A 17417-nucleotide genomic window follows, 5' to 3' on the forward strand; every position below is an offset into this window, starting at 1 on the left:
GCTGCTGAAGCCGTTCCATGGCAATCCTCTGACCACGACCCCACCGATGCTCCAGAGCGTGTCATGCACGCTCAGGTCAACATGACATCTGGCACGTCTCGTCCAATGGCACGACATGAGTGTTCAGGAAGCCACTTGGGAGCCACTCCAAGCATTCAGGGATCTTTACCTAGATGATCAGCTCAAGGACGAGTTGTTTGATGAGGCAGGGAGAGATGTTATGGCCGGCGCACTTGTGGCTAGGATGGCTCCAGCCATTAGGGGCTAATGGCCCAGATTATCTCCCTAATTTGTTATTTCCTTTATTTAGAATCTTAGTCCTTGAATTTAGGATCTGATAGTTGGTTGTTTAGGAAGGGATAAATATCCCCAAACAGTAATGAGATGATTAAGCAGAGCAACGATTTTGTTGCTAGGCTTCACTTGAGTCCTCTTGTTCTCTCGCTCGCTGCTACCGCGCCGTGGTCACCACGGCGCCCACTCGCCGCCGTCTGCCTAAACCCCATCCCCCAATCTTCCATCACTACAACCTCCGCAGCAATCCTCATAGACCAGATTATGTCAAAACTAAGCTCTCGCACTGGTCTACCCAAGGTTCAATATGAACTCTCTTTTTTATTGTTTTTCTCTCTTTTCTGTTTCCATTTGCTTGGTGTTTTTGTCGAAAGTTCAATATCAACTCCATTGGACATGCATATAACTTCAAACTGCCATGATGCATTAAAAAGAAACACAAAGCTGAAGATGGCTATGATGCTTAAAGCCTTAAACTGAGCGTTTTTTACGTCTGATGCATGAGGTACCTATAAGTAAGATTTGCTCATTTCCAGTGTCAAAACCTTCCATCTCAATTAGAAACTGTGTTTTCAGTCTCCTGCTTGATTCATGTTCACCATCTGATTTGCGCTGCAATCATGTTAAAGGCTATCAAGAGTCCACAAAACATGATGTATATGGGCATAACAAAAACAAGACATCAGAATCAACAAACCTGAGACAATAATGAGTCTATCTCATCCACAAATATGACAGCAGGTTGACGACAACTGGCCACACCAAAAAGTGCCCTAACAAGTTTTTCACCCTCACCAATCTGCACAAGCAAAAGAATAAGAAACACTATCTGAAAACAGGATTATCATTCTCATTTGCTATTATGGGGGCTGCTGCAGATATGCCACCCTGTGGTTGTGGGCCTTATGTACTTTCAATGATGCAGTGGAAACTAGGGCGGGCGTGGCGGCAGGGTGAATAAGGATTAGAGTGCTCTGTGGATGCTATGCTACCGTACAGCATAGTGCAGAGAACAAAACAAAACACTCAGGATTTTGGTGTTAGTTTTTCTTTTCAAAATTCTTTATTATAGAGGGTTTCACCACTGATCTAGATATGGTTTGGAAGACTGAATCAGTTCCGATTCTACCACGAAACAGCAGAAATGTTACCAAACGCAGCAACCACAAAATGTTTCAGGTGTGAAACCGTATGGAGCGATTCGTGTTTTCTTCGTTGGAGCTCGAAACGCTGCAAGCCTGGTTTTGCATGGATTCTAGTTTCCCTACTGTGTACCAATAATTATAGTTTTTTCAGTTATAATCCTTTTTTAGGGCAACAAATTAAAATGGGCTGCAATGAAGTTGTTCTTCACCCACAAAATTTTCAAAAATTTTTTGAAGCATATTTCATTTATACGATTCTTTTTATAAAAAAATTGCATAGAATCCAAACTAACATCTAAACAGTCTCATAAAGTGAGTCTGATTCATCACCCAAAACATTTCCTGAGAATCTGGATCCGAAACATTTCTACAAAAATCTGGATCCCTACCAAATGCACCCTCAAAGTGAAGTTGTAGTCAAGGGACTGGATGGTTGCTGCCCATGACCTTGCCAGTAACAAGTCAGCTAGGTTGTAGTGGATGTGCGATGGGGACTTAGTGAACATGACTCCCTATCTATATAAGATAACAAACCACCAAATCTAATCTTGGCTACCTCCTGGCTCCTGAAGCATGGGTCTAGGCCTTAGCAAACAAGTTGACAGGTTGATGGGATTGAGGAATGGGAACACAGAAAACAGGATGAGGGATACAAAAATCATAGTATGAAAGTGGCTCTTCTGTTTTGTTTGAGAGATGAAACATGAAGCAGGTCTTTTTGGGACAATAGTTAGAACAAAGTTCTTGGGCTGGGGAACATATCATTGTTCCAGGCAGCTAAGGTCAGGGCTTATCTCCTAGGTAATAGGCCTGTTCAACAATGGTTTTGTGCCACTTTAGATAGTTTTTGAAACGAACCTGTACGTCCGTCAGGTTAGACAGTTTGGTTTCCATGGTTTAGTGGTTTAAACCACGCTTTCCTTGTGCGCCGCTTCCGCCGCTACTGGCTACGGCATGACGTCCAACACCACAGCTCTGCCTAACTTCTGCTAGGCTGACATCACAGCGAGTGCCACCAGTCCAGCGCCAACACGTCCAGGCTACAGCAACACAGCTCCGTGTCAAAATCGCAGTTTGCGTCGCAGCTCCACGTCAAGGCTGCAGTTTCGCGTCTGCGCCACAAAACCGACAAGATCTGCCCTGTCGCAGCACCCACAGCAGCGGTTTGGCTCCGGCAAGCTTGGCGTGGCCTGGGCAGAGCTCACCGGCGCAGAGCTTGCCGATGCAGCTCGCCAGTGCTGCTGGCTCAGCAAGTAACAAGGAACGATGGATCTTACAACAACAACAAAGCCTTTAAGTCCCAAACAAGTTGGGGTAGGCTAGAGTTGAAACCCAGCAGAAGCAATCAAGGTTCAGGCACGTGAATAGCTGTCTTCCAAGCACTCCTATCTAAAAGGCTAAGTCTTTTGATATATTCCATCCTTTCAAGTCTCCTTTTATTGCCTCTACCCAAGTCAACTTCGGTTTTCCTCTGCCTCTCTTCACATTACTATCCTAGCTTAGGATTCCACTACGCACCAGTGCCTCTGTAGGTCTCCGTTGGACATGTCCAAACCATCTCAACCGGTGTTGGACAAGTTTTTCTTCAATTGATGCTACCCCTAATCTATCACGTATATCATCGTTCCGAACTCGATCCCTTCTTGTATGACCGCAAATCCAACGCAACATACGCATTTCCGCGACAATTATCTGTTGAACATGTCGTCTTTTTGTAGGCCAACATTTTGCACCATACAACATAGCAGGTCTAATCGCCGTCCTATAAAACTTGTCTTTTAGCTTCTATGGTACCCTTTTGTCACATAGGATACCAGATGCTTGCCGCCACTTCATCCACTCTGCTTTGATTCTATGGCTAACATCTTCATCAATATCCCCGTCTCTCTGTAGCGTTGATCCTAAATATCGAAAGGTATCCTTCCTAGGCACTACTTGGCCTTCCAAACTAATATCTTCCTCCTCCGGAGTAGTAGTGCCGAAGTCACATCTCATATACTCAGTTTTAGTTCTACTGAGTCTAAAACCTTAGGACTCCAAAGTCTCCCGCCATAACTCCAGTTTCTGATTCACTCATGTCCGCCTTTCATCAACTAGCACTACATCGTTCGCAAAAAGCATACACCAAGGAATGTCCCCTTGTATGTCCCTTGTGACCTCATCCATCACTAAGGCAAACAAATAAGGGCTCAAAGCTGACCCTTGATGTAGTCCTATCCTAATCAGGAAGTCATCCGTGTCTCCATCACTTGTTCGAACTCTAGTCACAACATTGTTGTACATGTCCTTAATGAGCCCGACGTACTTCGTTGGGACTGTATGTTTGTCCAAAGCCCACCACATAACATTCCTTGGTATTTTATCATAAACCTTCTCCAAGTCAATAAAAACCATGTGTAGGTCCTTCTTCTTCTCCCTATACCGCTCCATAACTTGTCTTATTAAGAAAATGGCTTCCATAGTTAACGAACGATGGATCTTACAGCTCAGATTTGGCGTATGAGGAAGACGACGGGTCCAACAGTTTTTTAGACGGGTCGACCCAAACCATCCTCCTTTGCGGTTTGGTCTGGGCTGGTTTGCTGGTTTGAGTGGTTTGCAACCAATCCGTGAACAGCCCTACCAGGAACTAAATCCGAACATACCATACACCTGCCATGCACATTAGAAAACAACCTCCTGTATCCCATGGCTACAAGCACACCACCAAAAAGTATATTATATATCAATCAAGCAGGAATGAACTCCCGGTCCCCAATTATTTCCCCCTACTAGTACTTCAAATCCACTTAAACTATGCCATCTGACCAGCTCCTGTTGATATTTACCCAGTAATGGTGTAGGGACTGTTACAGTTCTGATGGCACATTAATTTGAGTGAAGAGAGTACAGACACGTATATCAAGATGATGCAGCTTTGATAGTAAAATGATGGAATTATCAGTATTAAAAATCAAAACAAAGTGCCATGCATACCCATTTGCTTGTTAGTGAACTAGCAGATATGTAGAAAAATGTTGCCTTGGCTTCACCAGCTATTGCCTTTCCAATCATGGTTTTGCCTGTTCCCTGTAGAAAACAGTTCATATATTTAGCATTGAGGAAAGAGAGGCACAACACAAGAAGATGAGATAAATACCCACAGGAGGTCCAAACAACAGTAGACCCCTTCCAGGAGACCGACAACCACGGAATATATCAGGACGTAGCAGTGGCCATATCACCATCTCTGTCACGCATTTCTTTGCATGTTCCAAACCAGCTATTGCAGTGAGGCACGAATTAGTTACAGGGGCAACAGAAATCCTGAAGACCAACAAGGAAACTACAAACCTATGTCATTCCAGCGAACATTAGGATCCCTATCCATTATTTCATTACTGACATGTTCAATAAGGCGGGATTCCAGATTCCTCAGCTTCTCAGGAAGCTCACCATCAGGGCCACAAAGCATTTCAATACTGATGATTATCAAAATTATTTTGTAATTGTGACTATTAATCATCCACATCAGGCATAGTAGAATAGATGATGCACAATCTTTAGTGACAAAACCATCACAAGAAGGAAAAGATAAAATAATTCAAATGGTATTAGGTACTTAAGTTGGAAATACAAACCATTTCCTTGTTGAAACTTCCATGGACTCGTCATTTTTACCAGTGACCCGTGGGATTGTTGTACCTGATCCTCCATTATTTCTGATAGGGGGTATAAAACTACCACGTGGTCCACGACGAGAATTCCAGCTTGGTCTCACGCCATAATTCCGTGTACTATGGTTGTTATCACATTGCGGTGATACAGAAGCACCTTGTGGACCACTACATGCAGACTTTTGCACAACATCCATCCCCTAGAAAAGGAAAAAAAACACAGCAGAGGCACAAATTAGGTTGTCAAGACATCACAATTATTATCAATGCAGTTAAAGAGGTGTGGGAGGGACAATGTCACAATGTGGAAGTCTAAAAGTGTGTAACATATGTGGCAAATGGTGCCATGCCATGCAATAAACCCCTTGGTTAAAGGGTTTGCAACTTTGCATACAAGCTTAAAGAGAACTTACATAGTTTGAAGGTGATAAAATCGTAGTTTGAAGGAGACAAAATCGCTAATCAAGAAACAATTATCATGATTTACAGAGAAACATTTAATAAATAGACATTTGACCCAAATATTTTCCGAAAAACAATATTGGTGATTCAGGATTGCATTCAGTGATAGCAGCTACAAAAGTGAGAAATAGACAAACCATGTAACTAGCTAGGGCACTAGTCAATGTAGTTCTTTAGAAAAACAAAATGATATGACTTAAGCTCGCACCTTAACAACAATCAACTAATGAAAACAAGACCTACAACCTATAAACAGAAGCAGACTGGCAGTCAATATCTACAAGCCTATAACTGAACAAAACAAAAGCTGCACTGTATCTATTAAAAACCATTGGTGTTTTATGACATTTACATACAAGCCCTCGTCCTAAATATTTGTCAAACAGGACATAAAAATGATACATACAACAAATAATAGCAGATTAGCAGCATAGATGAAAGTACATATTCTTACAATTGTGCATACCATCATTCTCTTGGCAGTTGTAAACTCATTGGCAGGAGCATCAGCTTCATCATTACTTGATGGAGAATTTGCAACCTCACATACAGGACTTCTGAACCCTGTATGTTTCCACTTTGCATTCTGCAATTGCCCACGGGATTTCTCATCCCCTTCAGCGTCCAGATAAGCAGGATGCCGGTTACCATTTTGACTTGTTCTATTTTCAACACCAGCACACTCTTTAGATGAGTTATCTGATTCGAACATATTTCTGTCTGGTATGCCATTTGCCTTCAAGGACTTGCTGCTATATAATGATGTCAACTTCTTTTGCATCATTAACTTTGAAGCCCTGATGCTTAGCTTCTCATTTTCCATGTCAGCTTGGCTTTCATCAACGCATGGAGCCCATTGAACCGAGAACTCTTGGCATGTTGCATTCTTTCAAATTTCAATGCATATCATATGCAGAGAAAAGGTACTTCAACTTAGTGCGGAATAATTTTAAAATCTATGTAATTCTTCAAATAGTGCTTAATAATAAGCAGTAAGGACAACACCACCCTTCAGAAATAACTTAATAAACAGAAAAGTTAAGGAAGAACAGCAAGAAAAAGTATAGAATAACACAAAAGAGAAGTAAAAGAAGTTGAAAAACATACCAGTTGTTCAGAAGCATTTGCTTTAGCCTTCTGAAGAAGAGCTTGGAAATACTTTGAACACTGGATTCTTTCAACATTATTGCCACCCTGCTTTGCAAAAACACAGCCAACATCCGTTCTTGCGAGCTCAAAAGCTGCACTGAACTCAATCATAACAATGGCAAGTATTAACACGTAAAGAGGAATGTATTTAAGACCGTACACATTATAGTGTAATCTTCAAGAATCCAAGCACATACGAGCAAAAACAATGATTTTTTTGTATATGAATATATATTACAATGGGCTGAAAATTACATAACAGTTTTCATCAGCTATTGTAAATAAACTAAAAGAGACAAATAAACAAAAGCCAACTTTTACTACTTCCAGGGTTGATAAAGAGACATTTCACAATTTTTAAAGTTGCTTCAAATATTCCTGTTTATGAAGTCCCAAATATTGGTTTAAATTTGCACAAGCATTTCTTAATTTACACACCTCGAATGCTTAATCATGTCCTATGATATTGTTACGACGGGCTTTACTTCGAAGGAAGTACAGAGGAGATCGAGGAACGCGAGAGCGAGCTAGGGCTTGGCGGGCAGGAGCCGTGGTGGTGGCAGCGGCAAGAAGTAACGATGAACAGTAACGTGGCTGGGCACCCAAGGGAGACAGTAAGTCTCAATCCCAGGTTACCTCTTCTATTATAATTCTTTAATATTTATACAAGGAGATCTCAACCGACTCAAACCTAATTCAATCCAATAACCAACTCTAATAGATAACCTTCCTAGATTCTAGGACCTGAGAACCAACAGGCCGGCTAAGCCGGACTCCTATCCCGACGTCTACGCCTATAGACCTTACCGGTCATAACATCTCTCCCCTCCTCAGGAAACAACTCGTCCTCGAGCTGAAACGAAGGGTGAGCTTCCCGAAATGCAGGAACTGGCTCCCACGTTGCCTCGGACGCAGGCATGCCGGACCACTCGACGAGGACGTGCCAGACGCCACGACGAAGTTCAGAGCGCAGGATGCGTTCCGGTCGCTGGAGAGGCCGGCCGTGGCGAAGTGGAGGTAGCACAGGCTCGATCGTCGGCGGTGTACCACGGAACGGCTTTAACACCCCGACATGGAAGACATCATGAATCCGGGCTCCCTCCGTAAGACGAAGCCGGTAGGCCACCTCGCCCACCCGCTCAATCACCTGGAAAGGGCCAGCATACTTGGGCCCCAACTTGCCGCGACCGCCAGGAACTAGGGACTGCGTGTGTCGATGAAGCATGCGGAGCAGTACCCAGTCCCCGACGGCAAACTCCAATGCACGGTGCTTGGCGTCATAGAAGCGCCGAGCGTGCTCCTGCGCCTGGAGGAGGCGAGCGCGTACCTCGTCCAAGAACTCATCCCGGTTGGCCAACATGGTGTCGACAGCCTCCGTGCACGCCTCCCATAGAACATATGGCAGCAGGTCGGGTGGAGGATGGCCATAGACCACCTGAAACGGAGTGGTCTGCAGCGTCGTGTGATATGCGGTGTTGTAATAGAATTCCGCCCACGGCAACCAGTCCAGCCAGTCGCGAGGGCGGTCACCCGTGAGACATCTCAAGTACATGGCTATGGCCTTGTTCACCGCTTCGGACTGCCCGTCCGTCTGTGGGTGGAACGCCGTGCTCATCCGTAGGTGGACGCCGGCATGACGAAACAGATCACGCCACACATGCCCCGTGAACACCGGGTCGCGATCGCTGACGATGGACTCGGGAAATCCATGGAGGCGCACGATGTCCTGGAAGAAGGCTCGCGCCACTGATGACACCGTGTAGGGGTGGCCCAAGGGAATGAAGTGCGCATACTTCGAGAACCTGTCAACCACCGTTAAGAGAACACTTTTACCGTGGACCTTGGGCAGCGCCTCAATGAAGTCGAGGGAGATATCTGCCCAAACTCGCGAAGGCACCGGTAATGGTTGTAGCAGTCCCGCGGGGTGCAATGTCTCTGTTTTGTTCCGCTGGCACGTGGAGCAGGAACGCACGAAGTCGCCGACGACGCGCCGATCATGCTCAACGTAGAACTGGGTACGAAGCCGCCGCAGAGTCTTTTGGACGCCCTCATGGGCTCCTGTGTGGGCGAGCTGTAGGACGTCGTCCAGGAGCGGTGACGCTGCCGACAGGAAGACGCGGCCGTCGTGGAGTATGAGGCCCTCCCGGACGGTCCAGGAGGCCCCGTGCGCACCGGCGGCCACGTCGTCGCGGCGTGCACGCAGCGTGGCGTCGGTGTCCAGCTCCTGGCGGAGGTCATCAAAGAGCCGAAACGTCGGAGTCGAGAGCACCGCGAGGGACGCCGCATCAGCATCTTCGAGACCCACCAAGAGCGGGGTGTCGCCGTCGCGGCGGGACAACGCATCGGCCACCACGTTCGCCTTGCCGGGGTGGAACTCAACCCTGAAATCATATCCAAACAATTTGCTCACCCATTGATGCTGTGGAATTGTCGAAAGCCGCTGGTCGAGCATGAACTTGAGGGCGTAGTGATCAGTCCGGACGACAAAGGCGCGACCCCAAAGATACGGGCGCCAATGGCGGACTACTTGAACGAGACCGATGAGCTCGCACTCGTACGCAGCCGCTTTGAGGTGGCGAGCCGCAAAGGCCCGACTGAAGAACGCCACGGGATTCCCGTCTTGATGAAGGACGGCTCCGAAGCCGGAGCCGGACGCGTCGCAGTCGACGACGAACGTGGCGTTGAAGTCTGGAAGATGGAGTACTGGCGGCTGCACACAGCACGGCCTTGAGGGTCGTAAATGCCACGTCCGCTGTCTCTGACCACCTGAACCCCTCTTTGCGCAAGAGCTGCGTCAGTGGGGCGGCAATGGCGCCGTAGTCTTTGATGAACCGGCGGTAGTAGCTGGCTACCCCAAGGAAACCACGAAGTCCGCGCGCTGAACGCGGTTGCAGCCATGACTGGACAGCCGCCACCTTGGTCGTGTCCATGGCCACCCCCTCAGCCGTGATGATATGGCCAAGGCAGTTGACCGAGGAGGTAGCGAAAGAGCATTTGGACCGTTTGAGATGCAGCCGATGCTCGCGGAGGACGTCCAGGACGGCGCGGAGATGCTGCAGGTGCTCGGTCCACGTGGAGCTATAGACAAGAATATCGTCGAAGAAGACGAGGACGCTGCGCCGCAGGAACGGCTTGAGGACGAGGTTCATGAGCGCCTGGAACGTCGAAGGCGCGTTGGACAAGCCAAAAGGCATGACCAAGAACTCGAAGTGGCCATGCTGTGTCCGGAACGCCGTCTTTTCCACATCAGCGGGGTCGACGCGGACCTGGTGATAACCTGAACGGAGGTCCAACTTGGTGAAGAATTTGGCGCCATGGAGCTCGTCCAGAAGCTCTTCAACGACCGGGATCGGGAATTTGTCTTTCACCGTCACGGCGTTGAGTGATCTGTAGTTGACACAGAAGCGCCAAGTTCCGTCCTGCTTCTTGACGAGCAGTACCGGCGCGGAGAAGGGGGACGTGCTGTCCCGTATGACCCCCTGCTGGAGCATTGCCTCGCACTGCCTCTCCAGTTCATCCTTCTGGAGGTAGGGATATCTGTAGGCGCGGACGGCGACAGGTTCGGCGCCCGGCTTCAAGTGTATCCGATGATCATAGGGATGGCATGCTGCAGGTCCAGTGGCTCGAGGAGCTCAACGTCGATGCGGATGTGTTCCGGCAGCCCGCCGGTGAACAGCCGCGCTTTCTGCAGCGTAGACAGGTCGCCGGCGTGAGCGGCACGGGCTTGAAACTCCGCCATGTACGCGTCCACCGATCCTCCGAACGGCAGCCGCGCCAAGTCGGCGAGGTGGTTGGTGCTGAGGGCCAGCCCGAAGCGCAGCTGACACATGTGACGGAAGTCCGGCCATGCGGGGCGGCCTATGTCGCCTTCCAAGACGAGGTACCACTGTTGAGCCACGCCCGTGAGGTGATACGATGCGAGCCAGACCTTGTCTACCTCCCGTGTCATCTGTCCGCGGAAAAACTACTCGCACTTGTTGAGCCAGCCGAGCGGGTCTTCTTTGTCGTCGTAGGTGGCGAACGTCAGTTTGTGGTACTTTGGCACAGCCACGCCCTCCACTTCTGGCGGTAAGGGGATCTGTGGCAGCATCGAGGACATGTGCGACGTCGGCGCCGAGACGTAGGGCAGTCCTGTAGATGAGAACACAGGCAGCGGGGACGGTGAGTGCGGGAACTTGATCTGGGTGATTGGTACTCCCGTCGACGGTGGTGGAGCAGGCGTCCTCGAGCCGTGCGCCGCTGAAGATGACCCTGGCACAAACGGCTGTGGCGCCACGGCTAATTCCGCGGACGCCGCAGTGACCTCGGAGATCACTGGAGCGGAGGCCACGTGTAGGGCTGGAACCCCACCGAACCCCGGCACGCCGAATTGCGGGAACGCTGGCAGACCGTCGATCGCCGACAGCCGGGCACCCTGGTCCGCCAGGTGGTGGTTGACGGCTGTCATCTGGAGTTGGAGGCCCGCGATTGCTTGTGTCAGCGCCTGGAGCGCCTCCACAGTCGACATGGGTTGGGATGCGGCCGGCACAGTGGCCATAAGGGTGCCCAATGTGGCCACCAGCGGCATCAACCCGGCGGATTGTGGCCCGGCGGCGGCGGGCACGCCGGGCGTGGGAACAGCGGAGGAAGGAGGGACCGTCGCCGACGAGTCCCCGGATGTCACCATGGTCTCTGATACCAGGTTGTTATGACGGGCTTTACTTCGAAGGAAGTACGGAGGAGATCGAGGAATGCGAGAGCGAGCTAGGGCTTGGCGGGCAGGAGCCGTGGTGGCGGCGGCAAGAAGTGACGATGAACAGTAACGTGGCTAGGCACCCAAGGGAGACAGTAAGTCTCAATCCCAGGTTACCTCTTCTATTATAATTCTTTAATATTTATACAAGGAGATCTCAACCGACTCAAACCTAATTCAATCCAATAACCAACTCTAATAGATAACCTTCCTAGATTCTAGGACCTGAGAACCAACAGGCCGGCTAAGCCGGACTCCTAGCCAACCATCCGGCTAAGCCGAACTCCTATCCCGGCGTCTACGCCTATAGACCTTACCGGTCATAACAGATACACATACCCTTTTTGGTCTCACGCTAGCACACTATAATACAGGTGCTGGTCTCAAAACAATATATCTGTGAGATGGTACACAATTGAGACATGTTTCACACATGAGAAAGAGAAAGAATTGTCCAAGGTAATAAAACATAAACATTAAACAACGAGAAAGAAATAAGAAAAACAAAATATTATTACTCTAGTGAGCCCTATATAGGATGAGGCTGCCGCTTCAATTACAGAACTTAGATAGCACCAAATCCTTTGTAGGACATGGTGGCACCCCAAATATTTGCATAACCTTAATATTGGTGGAATAGCACCATCAACTTTGAATATGCCTTTGCTATGAACATTCCATTTACCCACTACTAACATGTTTGCCCATGTTAGATTCTGACTTTAGCACATATACCAGCTGACTAGTATTCTGCTACTTAGAGCAACTGAGCAAGTAGTTTCAATTAGAATTCCTTAGCATGGCAATCGGCAGCAACATCAAAGAGCATGTGCATGCAAAGAAATAGCAGGATATCTTTCCATCTACACATGCACTTTGCAAAATGTGATTTCTGGTTGGAAATATTACTGCAATACCTGTGTTGCTGTGCATCCACATCTCATATGGATGAGAATAGATGAATAGAAGACATCGAGAACGGAAATTCCAAAGATCGGTGAGAACCAAACCACACATACAGTAAATCGAGGCAATTTTTTTTTTTTTTGTAGCAACGTCTCAGCAACTGAACTATAATATTTTATATTTGCAGCCTGCGTAATGTAGCTGCAGTAGATTCCTCGGATCTGGACAGTCCGCATAGTTACCGTCGCGTTCCACGAGTTCGGACGCGAAATAGGGAGGGGGTGGATTGCACGGGGACGGGGGCAGTGTTCCGTACCGGTCGGAGTCAGGGACGCGGGCGCGTGAGGCGGCGGCTAGCCGAGCGGAAGCCGCGGCGCGAATGGGCGCGACGAAGGCGGCGTCCTCGGGGCCCGCGCCTGCGGCTAGGGCCTGGGAGTCGAGGAAGCCGAGGAGGCGGAGCGCGAGCGCCTGCGCCACCATGGCGTCCCCGTGCTCGAGCGCCGCGTCGGCGCCGAATAGGAGGGAGTGGAGGCGCCGAAGCCGCTCATCCGCCTCCTTCCTCCAGTTTGTCGGGCAGCCGGCGGCGCGAGGCGGCTCCGCCATTTCAGGGGCGTGTTCGATGCCTCGATGCTTTCCGTTCCGTCGTCTCGCCTCCCCACTTGGCTCTGCTTCCCGCTTTTTTTGCGCCGAACCCTATTTGTTTGAGTTTTTGCTTTTGGCTTTGACTTTCTGGATGTTGGCTTTGTGAAAGGTGGCATGTGCAAAAGTTGAGGCTGTTTGCAGGCTAGAGCCAAATAGAGGAGGTGCGACTATTAAAGTCGTATTTAGTGTGGCTTCATGCTGAATGCTCTAAGGCCGAAGCCAAAGCCCTACAATGCATTGTTTTTAATCTTCATAATCAAATTTATTAAGTAAAAAATTATTTATGACTTAATTGTCATTTTTTAAGAAAAATGATCAGATGAAAATAAATATCGTGCATCTTCATAATCATATCTATGGCCTTATATTTTCATGAAGCGACAAGGCAAACTCTCATTCATGACATCCTTCCCTTCTTATTTTCAAGGTAGGATTTTTTTTATATTTTTAATCCTTTTCGGGTCCTCTAAGGAGTCTCTGTGGTGAGGAAGAATGACGGTTTGTCGGTTCTCCTTTTTCCCCAACTTTCCAATCCCTAAATTCGTCATCTGCAATCCTCATCGATCCGTCTTCCACGCCTCCCTTGCCGTGATTCAATTGAAGATTGACACCTACTTCCCTCAATTTCATTCGCTTTGGCCGACTTCACCGGAGGTTGCCACCTGCCCGAGGCCCAGCTCGGGCTCACAGCGACACCTCCTCCTTCACCGCCCGTCACTGCCATGCGCCTATCCATGGCCCCCTCCCGCTTCCCTCGTCGCCTACCTCCGATCCACCGCTTCCAGGTTTGTCATGCTTTATCTTACCGATGAGGCACCTGAAAGGTCCTAATATGGTTAAAGGATAGCCTATTTAAAACTCTACAAAGCATTAGAGTAGTTGATTAGTACAACAAACGACATAAATCAATTTTAATCTAGCTCTACAAGGGTTGCAAGTCACATATTCAATAATTCTAGTTGCTATGATCACTAGGCATACAATAAGCTAGGTCACTACACACTAAGCTAGTGTGCTCTCAAAGACTAACTAAAGAGCCAGACTAACCAAACTAACAAACTCTTAAAGACTAACTATACTAAAGAGCTTGACAACTAGTTTGCAAAAAACGTAAAGGACTAAGTAGGGTGATTATACTGCCATGTCGAGGAGTAAATCAATAACAATATGAAACCAACCAATCACCGGGAGAAATCCAATCACAAGAATGACACATGATTTTTCTTCCGACATTCACGTGCTTGCCGGCACGCTAGTCTCCGTTGTGTCGACCAACACTTGGTGGTTCGGCGGCTAATAGGTGTTGCACAAACCTAGTCCAATAAATGGACACCGCAAGAACCTAACCACAAGTGAGGTAACTCAATGACACGGGTAATTTACTAGAGTTATCTTTCGACACTCCGTCGGGGAAGGCACAAAACCCCTCATAATCACCTGAAGACGCCCACGAACAATCACCAACTCATGTCGATGCTTCTTCGCTGCTCCAAGCCATCTAGGTGGCGGCAACCACCAAGAGTAACAAGAAATCCGTAGCCATAAGCATCCTCAAGTGCCGCTAGATGCAATCACTTAAGCAAATACACAAGGAATCACTCCCAATCTCACTATGATGATGAATCAATGATGAAATGAGTGAGAGGTGTTTGCCTAGGCTCATAAGGATGTATCATAGGTGAAAATATCCAAGATGGTGAGCCCAAGGCGCCCAAGTTCTATTTATAGAGGCCCCAAGCTCAAACAGTCGTTGGTGCCTTAGGGAGCCGACCAGACTCACTGATCAGATTCATCTCGAAGTTTGGTCAGGTGCTTCCGATCCCCCAAACAGGTCAGTCACTGCGTGCCACATCATCACATTTGAATTCGACTGTTATGCGCTCACTCGCCTAGGACTAGACATGCCACTACCCATGACCAAACCCTAAATGCCCTAGCGTCAGATCGACTCTAGTAAGGCACCAGAGACGATTTTATTGGACTAGACGCGTCCGATCAGGGATGACCTGATGCGCCCCAACGTCCGGCAGTACAAGCTTCATGAGGGTAGCGACGCCAGCGTATGTCGGCACGAACCTAATGCGCCCCTTGAGCATCCGGTTGTGCCAGCCCTCCTGTGTCTACTCGTAAGCCCATGCCGCGCCCTCTCTACTCACCAGTGACTGGACGCTAGGCCAGCGTCTGACATTGCATCCGATCATACCACCTCTATAGACCAAGGCTTAGGGTTTGGCACCGGACTTGCCAACCTAGAGTCCGGTCAGCCTAAAATCAGAGTTTGGTCGCGTGCCTTCTCTTTCTTTTTTTCTACCTTCACAACCACTTCACCCTTGCTTCCAAGTTGCTAACCACAAAGTGTGTAACTTGTGTGCTTGTGTGTTAGCATTTTTCAAGGGTGAATTGTTAGCACACTAGGTCCCTAATGCATATGCAAGAATCATGTCACCTAGTGGCACTCGATAACTGCTTAGACAAAGATTTCCCCTCTATATAGTACGACTATCGATCCTAAACACACTCACATCCTCTATGGTGTCTTAAGTGCCAAAACAAAAACATATTTAATACCTTTACCTTGATCAACCTTGTTTTTGTTTTTCTCTTTATTCTTTTTCAAGTTGAGCACTTGATCATCTTTTGGTCATCACCATCCACCATGATCATCCTCTTGCTCCATCACTTGGAATGGACTATCCTCTCTTGTCTATATACTTAGCACTAGGATTAGTCTATAGGTTTCATCAATTATCCAAAATCAAACTAGGGCTTTCAATCTCTCCTTTTTTGGTAATTGATGACAATCTTTTCACAAAGATTTTCAATAAAAACTTTTTAGATTTGTGTTGCTTGCCCAAGTATTTTACCATGTGTAAAGGATATGGACAAGTTTTATAAACCCGAATTGGTAGCATTAGCTCCCCCTACATATGTGCTGAGAGTTTGGATTTGAAAGCTTGCACATATGCATAGATAGGAAGTGTGGGAAGTAATGTCTACCAAAAGATGCTAAGGTGTAAAGAATGGACTTTTGAAGCGTGATACCAATCAGAGTTGTCATTTGAACACCATCCTTAGCACCATTGTTTGCTAGATACCACTTGAAAATTACAAAGATAAACTAGATACATTGTGAGATCAACATTAGAAACAAGGCTCTAGTACCACTTGTGAAAACCAATTCAAGTGTCTAGCTATCCTATGCATGCTAGTTTTTTATTTCATCATTCAAACCTACAACTAGCATACACCATACAAATATGGATAGAGAATTTAAAAACTTGTGACATGCAAGCAAACATATGTAATGCACATCCAAATGTAACATACAAGTTTATGAGCTTGCTCCCCCTACTTGTGTGCTTCAAATTTTAATTGTAATTGATCCCCTTCCTTTCTCCTATCTTAAAACTTCTCCCCCTTTTGCAATATCTTTGGGAATTTTTCTCCCCCTTTGTCATCGAAGACCATAAAAGGTGAGCTCTAAAATTTAGATAGTGAAAGCATTGTTAAGTGAAGATCATTTTCCTAAATTTGGTTTAATCTAGATTACTTGCAAAAGATATTCAACTCGGTTTGATCCAAGCACAAGCTTCTTCACACCTCAAAGTAAGGGTTACCTTGTACCACAAACATGTCATATGCTACCACTAGATCATTTCAAACATAGAAGCAATAGTGGTACCATACAAGCATCAAATTCATTTGATTTTTATGAATGTGCCTATAAAACATGAGGAATGACTAGATGTATTAAACAAGTCCCTAGCAAAGGATGAATGATATGTCAACCAATTTTACCTTGCTTTGCTTGAAGGAGAGGCATGTCATATAATGGGGGTGCATCAACACATATGTGAGAAGTCCAATATGTTCAATTCATTCCTTAGCTTGCAAAACCTATTCTCATCAAGTGGCTTGGTGAAAATATCGTTAAGTTGATCTTCGGTGTCCACCTTCTCAATTGAAATGTTCCCTTTTTGTTGATGATCTCTTATAAAATGATGGCTGACATCTATGTGCTTTGTTCTTGCATGTTGAACCAGGTTTGTTGGTGAGCTTCATGGCACTTCACTGTCATGTAGCAATGGCACTTGTTTGAACTTGATTACAAAATCATTCAAAGTAACCTTCATCCAAAGTAATTGAGCACAACAACTATCGACCAAAATGTACTCTGCTTTGGTGGATGAAAGTGCTACACTATTTTACTTCTTTGATGACCAAGACACAAGTGATCTTCCCAATAATTGATATGTGACCGAAGTGCTCTTTCTCTCAACTTTGCATCCCGCATAATCAGAGTCTGAATATCCAATCAACTCAAATCTAGCTTCTTTGGGATACCACAATCCAACATTTTGTGTATGCTTTAAGTACCTCAATATTCTCTTTGTTGCCTTCAAATGACTTTCTCTTGGAGAGGCTTGAAAT

The 17417-nt window shown here is 46.9% G+C and overlaps 1 protein-coding gene across 1 annotated transcript; it reads right to left on the minus strand.

The window, feature by feature from the left end:
- Window positions 1-702: 702 nt before the first annotated feature.
- Window positions 703-13023, minus strand: LOC136533938 (ATPase family AAA domain-containing protein FIGL1-like). The gene is made up of 10 exons (XM_066526454.1): window positions 12661-13023; window positions 6665-6803; window positions 6024-6443; window positions 5060-5295; window positions 4773-4900; window positions 4583-4701; window positions 4416-4508; window positions 992-1093; window positions 804-906; window positions 703-707 (listed from the first exon to the last, which is right to left on the minus strand). Exons 1-10 carry the CDS (start codon window positions 12945-12947, stop codon window positions 703-705), a joined length of 1632 nt encoding a protein of 543 aa, XP_066382551.1. The 5' UTR covers window positions 12948-13023.
- Between the last annotated feature and the right edge of the window lie 4394 nt (window positions 13024-17417).

Source organism: Miscanthus floridulus, unplaced genomic scaffold (assembly GCF_019320115.1).
Source record: "Miscanthus floridulus cultivar M001 unplaced genomic scaffold, ASM1932011v1 os_1331, whole genome shotgun sequence".
NCBI lineage: Eukaryota > Viridiplantae > Streptophyta > Magnoliopsida > Poales > Poaceae > Miscanthus > Miscanthus floridulus.

Coding starts and splice junctions, on each gene's coding strand:
- LOC136533938 (XM_066526454.1), bottom strand. CDS start 12,947: ATGGCGGAGCCGCCTCGCGCCGCCGGCTGCCCGACAAACTGGAGGAAG. Junction 1,094..4,415: donor GTTCACTAACAAGCAAATGG/GTATGCATGGCA, acceptor TTGCTTGTGCAG/ATTGGTGAGGGTGAAAAACT. Junction 907..991: donor TAGACTCATTATTGTCTCAG/GTTTGTTGATTC, acceptor ACATGATTGCAG/CGCAAATCAGATGGTGAACA.